This window comes from Capricornis sumatraensis, chromosome 13 (genome assembly GCF_032405125.1).
Source record: "Capricornis sumatraensis isolate serow.1 chromosome 13, serow.2, whole genome shotgun sequence".
Classification (NCBI taxonomy): Eukaryota; Metazoa; Chordata; class Mammalia; order Artiodactyla; family Bovidae; genus Capricornis; species Capricornis sumatraensis.
The window spans coordinates 85,242,182-85,257,538 of NC_091081.1; the positions used below are offsets into that span (position 1 = coordinate 85,242,182).

At 40.2% G+C, this 15,357-nt stretch overlaps 2 protein-coding genes across 3 annotated transcripts in view; one reads left to right on the top strand and one right to left on the bottom strand.

Annotated features, from left to right (window-relative positions):
• PRKN (parkin RBR E3 ubiquitin protein ligase) overlaps positions 1-2,258 on the bottom strand; it is a 1,204,761-nt gene extending 1,202,503 nt beyond the window's left edge. The window contains exon 1 of the mRNA XM_068985007.1: positions 2,183-2,258. Within this exon, the coding sequence (XP_068841108.1) occupies positions 2,183-2,189 (7 nt within the window). The 5' untranslated portion in view covers positions 2,190-2,258. The remainder of the gene's footprint in view (positions 1-2,182) is intronic.
• Positions 2,259-2,771: 513 nt separating this feature from the next.
• Positions 2,772-15,357, top strand: part of PACRG (parkin coregulated) — a 535,154-nt gene continuing 522,568 nt past the window's right edge. For both annotated transcript variants that reach the window (XM_068985431.1, XM_068985432.1), the window contains exon 1: positions 2,772-2,927. In XM_068985431.1, the coding sequence (XP_068841532.1) occupies positions 2,772-2,927 (156 nt within the window). The remainder of the gene's footprint in view (positions 2,928-15,357) is intronic.

The window sequence follows — 15,357 nt, forward strand, 5'->3', positions numbered from 1 at the left end:
AATTAGGCAATGCAACTAGTTGAGTAGCTGTACAGAATAATTTATTGTACATTATCCACATGGCTTTAACACATGAAGTATTTTTCTCAGGAGAGTACACAGATTTAATTATTTATGTTATACTTATTTGCACCGTGTAAAACAATAGCTGGAGTATGAGAAACAACACTTTTAAAACACCACCTTATATTCTCCATGGCACTACCAGTGATTAAGAAATGTCTAATCATCAGATCTAAAGATAATACTCTTCCTTCCTGTGTCCCTAAATCCCAAACTAAACTGCCTAAACATAGTTCATTCTAACAACATTATTTATATAATCATCTGTTAGAGAACAATTAAGAATTAACCGATGACTTTTAGATCTTAAATTCTTGCCTTTCCATAGCTTTGCGTGCGAGCATGCTAGGTTGCTTCAGTCGTATCCAACTCTTTGCGACCATATGGCCTGTAGCCCACCAGGCTCCTTTGTCCATGGGATTCTGCAGGCATGAATACTGGAGTGGGTTTCCATGGCCTCCTCCAGGGGATCTTCCCGATCCAGGGATAGAACCTGCGTCTCTTATATCTCCTGCACAGAGTCAGGTTCTTTACCACTAGTATCACTGGGGAAGCCCCTAAATAGCTTTACTGTAAATTTATTTCTTTTAGAATTATCCATGTATCAGATTATGTTCAATTAAAATAAAATCTGTACAACTGTCTTCAAGACAAGGTGTAGACTATTTTTTCCCAGTAAAATACGGACAGCATGAATTTTGGAAATTTTCATATTTTTCTGATTCAGTTTAGATTTGCGTTAGAAAATGAATCTCGTGTAACTGTCACCTAAAAAAGGTCAAAATATTCACAAAAACTTCTATATTTTTCTTAATTAGATAACCCATTCATCAGAAACCACATCATGTTAGAAAAGGAGGAAAAACTGGACAACATCCTTAGGTTTTACATTGTTGCAAACAGTGTCAGTTAGCTGGCATATTCCTCCTAGTGTTGGATAGAACGTTTCAGATTTTAACATTAGTCTAATAAATAACTGATGTAAGAAGAGTTTATCAGTATGTAGAAACTTACATACTTTTTAAAAATCACCTTCCATCTTCTTGGATAAACTACATTCACACGCACCTGAGGCAATCAAAAGTGCTTTAAGCGGCACCCAGTCAAGAATAACTCGCCCCCCCCCCCAAAAAAAACTCACCAAACCAATTAACACACAGTCTAGAGGAAATCTGTCATAATAAACTCCCCAAGGAGCAATGTTTTGTAATCACATCGTATATTTCCACTAATTTTCAGAGATAAACCTTTAATTTTTGGCTTAACAATCCTGGAAAAGGGGGACTTTTCCAGTCTTCTTTACTACAGTGATTACAAGCAGTTCTAACAGCCACTTCCAAAGCTTTATTCACAAAAATGCAGCTAGGTCATTCTGTGTGTGTGTGTGTGTGTGTGTGTGTATATATATATGTATGTATATATGTATATATAAAGATTTATATATATATATTTTTAAAAAGGTTGTTCCATAATGAATCGTAAATTCATTATGCTGGAAGTTTTAATCCTTACTGTCATTCACTATTAATTATTCTTTCATCTCAGACCTCCAAAGAGATTATCTAGAAGACAAAAATCCAAGAGTGTAAGAAGTTCAAATCCACCTGCGGGAATTTCTTTTGACCTCAAGCACCATCACCAGGCACCGGTCTATCAAGAGTTTAGCGCTTCGCTAGGGTTTCCCTTCAAGAGTTCCCCGGACAGTGTGGGTCCCCCCGCCCCGTCTTCAGCGGGAAGACAGCCCCCTCAAGGCGCCCCGAGTTGGCGCGGGAAGAGGGGGTTCCCTACGGACCCCCGCGCTCGAGCGGGCGGCGGGAAGAGGGGCTTCCCCACGGACGCCCGCGCTGGAGCGGGCGGTGCGCTCGCCCAGGGCCCGCAGGACGCAGCCTTCTCAAGGGCCCCCCTGGCGAAGGCGTCTCCGGGAAGAAGCCTGGCAAGGCGGGCGCGGGCGGGGCTTGGGACAGAGACACACACGTCTTCTCGGGGAGCCGGCGGCGCGGGCTGAGGGGAGCGCGGACACCGCCACCCGCCACTGACAGCGGGCACCCGGGGTGTGTGGGGGGGGTCCCCGCCGGGAGGGGCGGCGCAGAGACGCTGTACCTGGCAGGTACCCACGTACCTATCATGGCCACTGGGCAGGCGGACGCGGCCCGCCAGGCAAGCAGGGTCCCACTCGCACCCGGGCGCCCGCCTGCGCCTCACACGAGCTGCGCTCCGGGGTTAAATCGTCCGGGACGCCCCTCCCCCTCCTCCTCCCGGCGCCCGGCCCTCGGAACGCGCACGCGCGAACGGGGTGCCGCCCGCGGCCTTCTGGGAGTCGTAGTTTTCACTCGTTAAGTACCGCCTCCGGTCAGTCGCCGCCCGCCGCCCGCCCTTCCGGCCTGAGGCGCAGGAAACGTGTACGTCACCGGGAGGCGGGGCCATCCGGCCTCAGTGTTGACGCGTCGCTTAGCAACCGAGAGGGTTACCTTTGGAAGCTTGTGGCAGCTCTGGCCTCGGCCCTGCCCTCTTCCCGCCCCTCCCTTCCCCTCAACTCCCAGCACCTAGGAGCTGCCAAACATCTGGATCGACCACTGCTACGAAGGGGTTGAATTTCTACCATTAACGCGCCTTTTTCCATTTTTTTCCCCCGACCTCCTCCTCACATCCATAAATCTCACTGACTCTTTTACTACACGTTGTATGAGAACAAGACATTTTCTAGGAAGATGGTGGCAGAAAAAGAGACCCTGAGCTTAAACAAATGCCCAGCCAAGCTGCCGACGAGGACCAAGCTCCTGGCACAGCAGCCGCTCCCGGTGCACCAGCCTCACTCCCTGGTTTCTGAGGGCTTCACAGTCAAAGCCATGATGAAAAACTCAGTCGTAAGTGATCTTCCCGAATCGAATGCACTCGCTCCCAGTCAGGGGACCCCAGGTTGCAGAGATTGGCTGGCCCTAGGATGGATTCTGAGCCCATGTCCTGGGTGGTCTTCGCCCAAAATGGCAATTTATTCGGCCAGTGGCAGACGGTGCCCAACAGAGTGTGGAGGTCCAGGCTGGGATGTTAAAGAAGGGGTCTCGGGCAACTGATGTACTGTGCCCGTTTCTAAGCACCTTCCTAATAACTCAGGGTTTCTAGACCACCTGAATTTATCCTTCAGCTATATACACAAAGAAAGATCCCCTTTACTTATTGATTCCTAAACTAGCCCCACTCAGAAAAGCGCCTTAGAAGGAGAGGGCTTAGAAATCATGAACTCGCTTGCAAAATTTAACATTTTTGATGTACAGCTGGGAACCCAAACTCATTAACAGTAAGAAATTTTATCAATTCAACCTAGATATTATAAGAATATCCTAGCATTTTTTCTAATAAGATTCTCACGAAAAGGCATGTTAGAGTACTGAGAAGCAACTTAATAAGAAGTCTGTTTCCAAATAGACCTTTTAAACTTTTAATTTTAAAATTTCCAAGATTTGATGCAAATACTTCTGACTATTAATACAATTCATATTTCATTTCTATTGTTTTGTGGTAGTAAAAATCCATTATTCTCAATACTATTAGGGGGGAAAGTTTAAACTGCACATGGCAGGTTTCAGTATATGCATAACAGTTTTAAAAAAAAAGCTTTAAATGTGTGCTACACCAGGTTTTCCTACTGACTAAGCACCTGGCTGAGAATGATATATTCAATAATAAATGCAGCTTTCAAATTTGTGTAATTTACACTCTGGGAGGATCTGATTTATTGTGTAGCAACTCATATGTTGAATGAATACCATTGCTTTCCAGTGTCACATTATTTGTTTCACATAAATGTTGCAAACTTAATACATTATTCCTAAACTACATCCTTAAAATATGCAAATGAAATAGATCACCTTTAGACCCACAGGCCAGATTTCCACGTTGCTACACAAAATGAAATTCTAATTATTGGAATGTGTGTTAGTTGCATTGCAATAGTTATTCCCAGAAATAGACTAAAACTTTCTGCTTGTTGTAACTGCGGTCCTTTTGTGAGTATATCTTGTAAACAGGTGATCATGGGAGCCAAGATGATTAGTTTATCAGCAACACAGAATGCCATAACATTCAAGCTAATAATTTCTTTTTTTTTCCTTCTACTCAGTATATATAATTTTAATGATTTTCCCAAAATGTTATGTTTCTTCAAAGACATGTACAAAATTGGCCAGATTCTTTTTTTTAGAAAAAGTGTATGTATAATCGTGTTTATTTTTTAGAAACCTAGCCTTTCACCTAAAGTCATAATTCTGGAAAATCAAATATTTCAGTATTGTGAGATGTAACAAGACTCAAACAACAACACAAAAAACTGATTATGAAGCATCCTTAATTATAAATAACTTATTTGAGGTACATTATCTTCTTGTCTCCATATACTTACGGAAAATCCCTTAGTGTGATAATAATGTCTCCTCGGGGATCTTCTAAAGAGGATGCGTCATTCTTTCACTTCATTTAGTGGGAATCATAATTGTTAGATGAAAATATTGTCCGTCCATTCATTCAATCAATGATAATTTTGTTTGTTTCTAAACTTCTAAGTCTTGCAAAGCCCAGTTCTGACGATTTGTGATCAGCAAAACAAAGCCCAGTCCTTAAAACTCCAAGGAAAGCCACCACTAACAACAATGGACAGAGCTTGACAAAAGAAAGACACTAACTTCAGTGGTACAAGAAATAAAACCTTTCCTCTTCATATCCAATATTTACATTTCAACATTTCTGTCCTCAGCAGTATAGGCCTTTCTCCATTATATAGTCAGTTGGGATTTCCCAGGCAAGGATACTAGAGTTGATTGCCATTTCCTAGGCCAGGGAATCTTCCCAACCCAGCGATTGAACCTGCGTCTCCTGCATTGGCAGGTGGATTCTTTACCACTGAGTCACCTGGGAAGCATATAGTCAAAACACCCTTCTTTCTTAAGGTTTATTTCTGTTCAGAAAATAACACGCTGATCCATAACTTTTCGTGAATGCAACTCCTTGTTCCACAAGCCAACCCACAAAATCACTTTTCTAGTGTTAGAACTTGCCATCAGTTCCCTCTTTCCAGTACTCACTAATTAAATAAGTCTTTACTCCAGAGCACTTCCACAAAAGATTTACAGAACTGTATCCTAAGGAGGTAAATGGAGGCTCCCAGTGTTTTTTGAGGGTGCTTCAGCAATAGAAGCTTGATCATAGACAGATATGATCATGTGGGCTGTGCAAGCCCAAATGCTTAAACAGTTGTAATCTATATATGTGAATGCAGAATTATTTACAAAACAGTAATGAATGTGAATGGATAATTAAAATGGCATAAAACATGTCAAGCACATACAACAGTGCATGGCACAGTCAGTGCTCATTTGTTACCTAAGGACTGAAGGGATGTGAGTGTGTAGATGTGTAGGAAGAAGGGCGTTAGAACAAAGGGATCAACAGAAGCAAAATCATGACAGTGAAGAGTTGCAATTTAATTTGATGGAAGCAAATAAGAATAGTGGGAGATGAAATTAAATCCATAGAATAGGGTTAGATCACAGAATGCCCTTTTTAATTAGTTTCTTATTAACGTTATACATGTCTGTTGTGAAGTTTTAAGTGACTTGACTTAGTAAAGGAGGCTTCCCTGGTGGTTCAGTTGGTAAAGAGTCTGCCTGCAATGCAGGAGTCCTGGGTTTGGAAGGTCCCCTGGAGAAGGAAATGGCAACCCACTCCAGTATTTTTGCCTGGGAAATCCCACGGACAGAGGAGCCTGGCAGGCTACAATACACTGGGGTCTCAAGAGTAAAGTTTTCCCCTATTTAAGATAATGGGGACATTTTAAACTTTTTTTTTCACTAGTCCTCTTATAATTTCAATGTTTTATTTTAAAGCTTTGCTTCAGCTTAATTCATTTTGGTTTAAGAAGCAAGGTATAAATTTATTTTATTTTTCCAAATTGGTCAGCAGTTGCTACATTAACTTTCACTTGTAGTTAAACTGAATTATATATATGTAAAAATCTTCCTATTTAATTTGAATGATCTATCACTGCTATATGTGTACTAATCATAGTGGCTTTGTGTATGCTATAATATGTAATAGGGCTACACATCTCTATTATATTTTGCATTCCTAGAAATCCTATGAGGAGGCAGAGAAGACCTTTTTTCTTTCCGTTTAGCATATAACTCTGACAATTTAACTCTTTTGTTGTGAGTCATCTATTCAGTGGCAGAGCAAAGAATGAATGCTATATTACTAGATTCTTCTAACTCAGGCCAGTCCTCTCTTGATCACTTTTTTATTGACTTTGGTAGATGCATAACATGCAAATGGAAAATGCACACACATCACTTGATAAATATTAAACTAAACATACTGGTGTAGCCAGAACCCAGATCAAGAAACCTTACCAACACCACAGCACCCCTTCAGGACCTTTCCAGTAGCTTAGCTGCCCAAATGCATCCCAAGTTAATCTTATCCCAACTGCTGTCAACAGATCTGTGCATATACTCAAGGAATCATACAGTGTGTAGTTGTTTTATGTCTGGTGTATGGGATCACTGTTGTGAAATTCACCCACATTACTGCATATGATCATAGATCCTTCATATTCATTTCTTTATATTATTTTCATGGGAGAATATAACATAATTTATGGATCCATTCATTTGTTGATGAATATTTCTATGACTTCTAGGTTAAGACTTTTACAAATAGTGCTACTAGGAAAATTCTAGTATTTTTTAATTGAAGTATAGTTGATGTACCATTTTATATAGGTTTCAGATGTACAACACAGTGATTCACAATTTTTAAAGATTATACTGGCGTGCTACAGTCCATGGGGTCTCAAGAGTTGAACACAACAACTGAACATACTTCATTTATAACTACTGTAAAATATTGGCTATATTCCCTGCACTGTACAGTAAGCCCGTGTAGTTTACTTACTTTATACATAGTAGCTGTGACTCTCAATCTCCTACCTCTATCTTGCTCATTCTCCCCTTCCTTCTTCCCACTGGTAATGACTGGTTTGTTCTCCATATCTGTGAGTCAGTTTCTTTTTTTTATTCGCTAGCTTGTTTTATATCTTATAGTCCATGTGTAACAGACAATATTCCATGTGATAACAGACAGTATTTGTCTTTCTCTGTCTGGCTTATTTTGCTAAGCATAATATGTTCCTGATCCATCCATGCTGTTTCAAGTGGCAAAATTTCATCCTTTTTTTTATGGCTGAGTAATAGTCTATTGTGGGCTTTTCTGGTGGCTCAGTGGTAAAGAGTCTGCCTGCCAGTGCAGGAGAAGTGGGTTCAGTCCCTGGGCTGGGACAGTCCCCTGGGGAAGGAAGTGGCAACCTACTCTGGTGTTCCTACCTGGAGAATTCCATGGACAGAGGAGCCTGGTGGGCTCTATAGTTCATGAAGTTGCAAGAGTCACACATGACTAAACAAAATAGTAATCTCTTGTATATATTACCACATTTTTAAAAATCCATTAATCTATTGATGGACAATTAGGTTGCTTCCATATCTTGGTAACTGTAAATAATGCAGCTATGAACATTGGGGTTGTTCACTCACTAAGTCATGTCCAACTGAGACCGCATGGACTGCAACACACCAGTTCTGGAACTCTCTTGATTTTTCCATGATCCAGCGGATGTTGGCAGTTTGATCTCTGGTTCCTCTGCCTTTTCTAAAACCAGCTTGAACATCGGGAAGTTCACGGTTCATGTATTGCTGAAGCCTGGCTTGGAGAATTTTGAGCATTACTTTGCTAGCATGTGAAAGTGAAGTTGCTCAGTCGTGTCTGACTCTTTGCAACCCCATGAACTGTATGTAGCCTACCAGGCTCCTCCATCCATGGGATTTTCCAGGCAATAGTAGTGAGAGATGAGTGCAGTTGTGCAGTAGTTTGAGCATTCTTTGGCATTGCCTTTCTTTGGGATTGGAATCTCAAGAGTCTTCTCCAACATCACAATTTGAAAGCATAAATTCTTCAGCACTCAGCCTTCTTTATGGGCTAACTCTCACATCCATACATGACTACTGGAAAAACTATAGCTTTGACTAGATGGCTATTTGTCAGCAAGGTGATGTCTCTGCTTCTTAATACGCTGCCTAGGTTTGCCATAGCTTTTCTTCCAAGGAGCAAGCATCTTTTAATTTCATGGCTGCAGTCACTATATACCGTGAGTTAGTGTTTTTATTTCCTTCAGATATATCCCCAGGGATGGGATTGCTGGATCATATGGTATTTCGAGATTTAGTTTTATGATGAATCTCTGCACAGTTTTCCACAGGGGCTGCACCAATAGCATACAAGTTTTCCTTTTCTCCACTTCCTCATCAGCACTAATTATTTATGGTTTTTCAACTGATAACCAGTCTGACAGGCATAAGATGATATCTCATTGTGGTTTTGATTTGCATTTTTTGATTAACAGTGTTGAGCATCTTTTCATGTCCCTTTTCAACATCCATATGCATGTCTTCTTCAGAAAAATGTCTATTCAGTTCTGCCCATTTTTTAACTGGGTAAATTTGCTAAAATATAATGCTAAGTCTATGTCAAATGTTACATTTTCTATATTTTCTTCTAGAATTTTACGGTTTCTAGTCTTATATTTAGGTCTTTAAGCCGTTTTAAATTAATATTTATATATGTGGAAGAAAATATGCTAATTTCATTTTTTTTACATATAACTGTCCAGTTTTCCAAGCACCACTTATTGAAGAGACTGTCTTTTCTCCATTGTACATCTTGCCTTCTTTGTGGTAGATTAATTGACCATAAGTGTATAGGTTTTTTTTCTGGGTACTCTATTCTTTTCCATGTATCTGTTTTTGTTTTTACCAGTATCATACTGTTTTAATTATTGTAGCTTTGTAGTGTAGTATGAAATCAGAGAGCATAATACCTCCAGCTCTGTTCTTCTTTCTAGTACAGATTTTTGGAGAGTATATGTATGAATGTTCAGGTTACTGCATCTTAGCATATGAATATGTTTGCATGAGTAACTATATTAAAACCATTTTCTAAATTGATTTTTCAAATTTAAACTCCTGGGCAGCTCTGTATAATAGTACCATTTGCTCTATAATATCATCAATAATTGGTATGACCTAAATCAAATCCCTTATGACTATACAGTGGAAGTGAGAAATAGATTTAAGGGCCTAGATCTGATAGATAGAGTGCCTGATGAACTATGGAATGAGGTTCGTGACGTTGTACAGGAGACAGGGATCAAGACCATCCCCATGGAAAAGAAATACAAAAAAGCAAAATGGCTGTCTGGGGAGGCCTTACAAATAGCTGTGAAAAGAAGAAAGGCGAAAAGCAAAGGAGAAAAGGAAAGATATAAGCATCTGAATGCAGAGTTCCAAAGAATAGCAAGAAGAGATAAGAAAGCCTTCTTCAGTGATCAGTGCAAAGAAATAGAGGAAAATAACAAAATGGGAAAGACTAGAGATCTCTTCAAGAAAATTAGAGATGCCAAGGGAACATTTCATGCAAAGATGGGCTTGATAAAGGACAGAAATGGTATGGACCTAACGGAAGCAGAAGATATTAAGAAGAGGTGGCAAGAATATACAGAAGAACTGTACAAAAAAGATCTTCACGACCCAGATAATCATGATGGTGTGATCACTAATCTAGAGCCAGATATCCTGGAATGTGAAGTCAAGTGGGCCTTAGAAAGCATCACTACAAACAAAGCTAGTGGAGGTGATGGCATTCCAGTGGAGCTATTTCAAATCCTGAAAGATGATGCTGTGAAAGTGCTGCACTCAATATGCCAGCAAATATGGAAAACTCAGCAGTGGCCACAGGACTGGAAAAGGTCAGTTTTCATTCCAATCCCAAAGAAAGGCAATGCCAAAGAATGCTCAAACTACTACACAATTGCACTCATCTCACATGCTAGTAAAGTAATGCTCAAAATTCTCCAAGCCAGGCTTCAGCAATACATGAACCGTGAACTTGCAGATGTTCAAGCTGGTTTTAGAAAAGGCAGAGGAACCAGAGATCAAATTGCCAACATCCGCTGGATCATGGAAAAAGCAAGAGAGTTCCAGAAAACATCTATTTCTGCTTTCTTGACTATGCCAAAGCCTTTGACTGTGTGGATCACAAGAAACTGTGGAAAATTCTGAGAGAGATGGGAATACCAGACCACCTGACCTGCCTCTTGAGAAATCTGTATGCAGGTCAGGAAGCAAGAGTTAGAACTGGACATGGAACAACAGACTGGTTCCAAATAAGAAAAGTAGTACGTCAAGGCTGTATATTGTCACCCTGCTTATTTAACTTATATGTAGAGTACATCATGAGAAACGCTGGGCTGGAAGAAACACAAGCTGCAGTCAAGATTGCCGGGAGAAATATCAATAACCTCAGATATGCAGATGACACCACCCTTATGGCAGAAAGTGAGGAGGAACTAAAAAGCCTCTTGATGAGGGTGAAAGAGGAGAGTGAAAAAGTTGGCTTAAAGCTCAACATTCAGAAAACGAAGATCATGGCATCCGGTCCCATCAATTCATGGCAAATAGATGGGGAAACAGTGGAAACAGTGTCAGACTTTATTTTTTTGGGCTCCAAAATCACTGCAGATGGTGACTGCAGTCATCAAATTAAAAGATGCCTACTCCTTGGAAGAAAAGTTATGACCAACCTAGACAGTATATTCAAAAGCAGAGACATTACTTTGCCGACTAACGTCCGTCTAGTCAAGGCTATGGTTTTTCCAGTGGTCATGTATGGATGTGAGAGTTGGACTGTGAAGAAGGCAGAGTGCCGAAGAATCGCTGCTTTTGAACTGTGGTGTTGGAGAAGACTCTTGAGAGTCCCTTGGACTGCAAGGAGATCCAACCAGTCCATTCTGAAGGAGATCAGCCCTGGGATTTCTTTGGAAGGAATGATGCTAAAGCTGAAACGCCAGTACTTTGGCCACCTCATGCGAAGAGTTGACTCATTGGAAAAGACTCTGATGCGGAGGGATTAGGGGCAGGAGGAGAAGGGGACGACTGAGGATAAGATGGCTGGATGGCATCACTGACTCCATGGACGTGAGTCTGAGTGAACTCTGGGATTTGGTGATGGACAGGGAGGCCTAGGGTGCTGCGATTCATGGGGTTGCAAAGAGTAGGACACGACTGAGCGACTGAATGGGTATGTAATGTTACTGTGATTTAATATTCATTTTTACTCTGACTAATGTAGTTTAAAACTTTTTAATTATTTATTGACTATTTGATTCCCTTTTGTGAAGTGCCCTTCTATACTTTTGCCTGTTTTTCTTTTGGCTTCATTTGGTGTATTTATTTGTAATGATTCTTATTCTTCATATTTTATTCTAAATGATGTAATAATGACTGGAGGAGGATGTGGAAATCCAAATGATATAAAGCAGTTGTCAAATACATATATTTTAAGTGTAGTTTCCCCATTGGTGAGTTTGCTTTTCATTCTCTTATTGGTGACTTTCACCCTTCTATTTTTAAAATTACATTTTTGAGAAAAAAATTATCATTAACAGCTTTCTTATGTATTTTTTATAGTGTTTTCCTCAATCAGTTTCAATAGCTTTATAATGAGATACATATACACTGAGACAAAAGCCTTTGAAAGTAAATTGGAGTGATTAGAAACAAAATAGATGAAACAATGGAATAAAGTGTAATTAAAGTAGAAAGCTTGAACTTAAGAAAAGGGGGATCAATTTTTTCATTCATAAGGGTCAGTATATTTATTGATTGATGGTCAAATTTCCTTCTGAGCTTCTTGGCATCTGTTGCTGAGAGGAGAACCTTATACACGTCTCGTTATCACAAAAGAAGTAGCCCGTCAGTCCCTGTAGGGCATTCTGCCTTTCTCTACACTGACTTTTCAGGGAAATTGACCCGGTAGCATTTTAAATACATGCAACACACCATACCTACATTTTTATTTCTTACATGAAATACACTGGTCAGATTCATAGAGACGAGTTCAGTAAGAGCCGGGTAGGTGACATTAAAATCTGTCTTGAGGAACTGGGTTTTGCATGAGATCAAATTCACATGGTACCTGTGTGTAGACTTTTGGTGATCTGATTTGGCCCGAGAACAGAATTCACAGTGCCTTCCAGAGAGTGTAGACTTTGTTTTAGTTCTGGTTGTTCTCAGTCCGTTTTATGACAGGAGCAAGACAGCTGCTGATTTTGTAAAGTGTCGGAGAGGAAGCATGTGATTCTATGAGACCTCAAGAGCCAAATAGCCTGAAAGACGCTAGGTCTAGAAAGGCTTCTCAAAGAGGATCTTGTTTGGTGAGCTATAAAAGGTGAGGGGGACCCAGGGGAAGAGTTAGGGGCAGAGTCGGAAAAGGCTGGGACCAGTCAGACCCGGCTTCCTGCTCACTCAGTGTTCAGTCTTCATTTTATGCTTTCTTTTCCCCAAAGAATTATGTCGCAAATTCTATTCGTTGTGTATATATCTCAAATTCTTCAAATTGTTTATGTTTTATAGACTATATAAGCAAAGTATATATGACTTTATGAAAGTATACATAATACACATGTGTCTATATAGCTTCCATATTTAGTTTGTATCATATATAATTATAATACTTTACATGAAATTGTGTAATTGAAGATTCTTTTTAACTTGCTAATATTTTACATGTCATCACAAACTCCTCTTGAGCATTTAAAGCACTTCATAAAATGCTGTTCTCTGAATGTGCCATCATTTCTTCAGTCATTCACTCAGGTTGCTTTCTGTTTTTTGCTGCTATACATAATGACAAAATTAATATTTCTAAACATTCTTTCCATACTTATAAATATCTCTTTGAAATAAAAGTTCTGAAGTAGAACTACTGAATCGGAGTTCTCTGAAATCTGAAGACTCTGATGAAGTGTTGATGTAAACCTGTCTAGCAAGGCTTGACTGCATCTGTGCTGCTCTTTATAGCCCAAGGAAAGGCCTGGGGCTTTTAAGTACACCAGCCCTGCCTGCCTTCCACCTTCCCCACCTGCAGTATTTCGAGGGGAAGCAATCTCTCAGTACCTCTGATACCCATTCATAATATGTGTTATAAATGGATTGGAAACATCTAAGGCTGTGGTTCACAGATTGCAAATTTTAATTGTGTGTGTGTGTGTGTGTGTGTGTGCTGAGTCACGTCCAATGCTTTGTAACCCCATGGACTGTACCCCCCAGGCTCCTCTGTCCATAGGATTCTCCAAGCAAGAATACTGGAGTGGATTGCCATTCCCTTCTCCAGGGGATCTTCCCTACCCTGGGATCAAACCCTTGTCTTCTGTATTAGGCAGATTCTTTATCACTGAGCCACTTGTGCGCCTGTAGTCACCTGATTTCTGGGTCCACCCTCCACATTTTCAATTTAACTGTTCTAATTGTGTCAGGCATAGTTTTATTGTTTAGTAGAGGTTCAGAGGGCTTTCCTCCTATCTCAGCTGGTAAAGAATCTGCCTGCAATGTGGCAGAACCCAGTTTGACTCCTGGGTCAGGAAGATCCCCTGGAGAAGGGATAGGCTTACCCACTCCAGTATTCTTGGGCTTCCGTTGTGGCTCAGCTGGTAAAGAATCCGCCTGCAATGTGGCAGACCTGGGTTCGATCCCTGGGTTGGGAAGATCCCCTGGAGAAGGAAATGGCAACCCACTGCAGTATTCTTGCTGGGTGACACCCCATGAAGAGAGGAGCCGCGGTGGGCTACAGACTTCAGGGTCACAAAGAGTCAGACACGACGGAGCAGCTAAGCATAGCACAGCACGGAGGTGCAGAACTTACAGGGACATAGTATTGTACTCTTCAGTTTTTCCAGACATTTATTAAGCAGTGTTATTCCCTGCTGATATGTTGTATAATTATACATAATACTCAGATATTTCAGAGAGAATTCTAACCAAGGTAACAATTTAAAGTATTTAAAGTATTGTAACTCAGTGATATGTTTAGAAACTGGTGAAGCCAGTCTCTCCTAATGGTGCCAATCTGAGGGGCATGAAATTCTATCTTGTTTTGATTTAATTTTGCATTTCCTTGATGACTACTGATATATTTTCTTTTCATTGTTCATCTTTTTTCTTTTTTCCCTCAGTGATGTGCCTGTTTCTAGCCTTGCTCCCTTTTCCTATTGGGTTGTCTGTCCTTTTCTTACTGATATATAGATGTTCTTTATATAATCTAAATATGGACCCAGCTTATTAGCTCCTAGTCTGTGACTTGTCATTATACTTTTTTTTCATTTTTTCGATGAACAGAAATTGTAAATTTAATTTTAAGTATTTATATTTATCAGTTTCTCCCATTATTGTTTGTATATTTTGTGCCTAATTTCAGGAGTATTTCTGATCCTGATATATTAGGTTTTTGCATATTTTATTCATAAAATGTTTACATACAGATTATAATTGTGTCACTAGATCATTTTTTGAGATGACAAGTAAGACTTTAATTTAATCTGTTCCATATGGAGAGAGACACCCACCCAGTACCTTTTATAAACCGTACCTGGCAACTCTGGTCTATCCTATTTATCTATTACTAAGCCAGCATCCCACTCACATTGTCTTAATCATTGTAGCTTCATAAATATTGATATTTAGTAAGGTGAGTTCTCCAAATTGCTTTCATTCTCTTTCACATTCCTGGTCTCTTATCTATAATAATTTTAGAGTAGGTTGTCAAGTTTTATGAAAATCATTTTCATAAGAATGTGAGTCAGCCGTTAAGCATACATGTGTCCTTTCCCTTTTGAACTTCCTCCCAACCCCCACCCCATCCCCACCCTCTAGACTGTCACAGAGTGCTGTGCTGAGCTCCCTGTATTACACAGCAGCTCCCGGTAGCTATCTGTTTGACATATGATGATAATGTATGCGTTTCAGTGCTACTCTCTCAATTCTTCCCACCCTCTCCTTCCCCCGCTGTGTCCAAAGTCTGCTCTCTCTGTCTGTGTCTCTATCTGTGCCCTAGAAATACGTTCATCGGTACCATTACAGGCCAGTATCACTGATGAACATAGATGCAAAAATCCTGAAGAAAATACCAGCAAGCAGAATCCAGCAACACATTAAAAGGATCATGCACCATGATGAAGTGGGGTTTATCCTGGAGATGTTAGGATTCTTTAATATATGCAAATAAATCTTTGTGATATGACAGATGAGTAAATTGAAAGAAAAACTTTTTGGGGGATTTTGCTTAAATTATGTTGGATGCACAGTTTAATTTGGGGACAATCATAGTCCATTCTTAATTTGCTAAGAGTTTTGAAAAAATTGT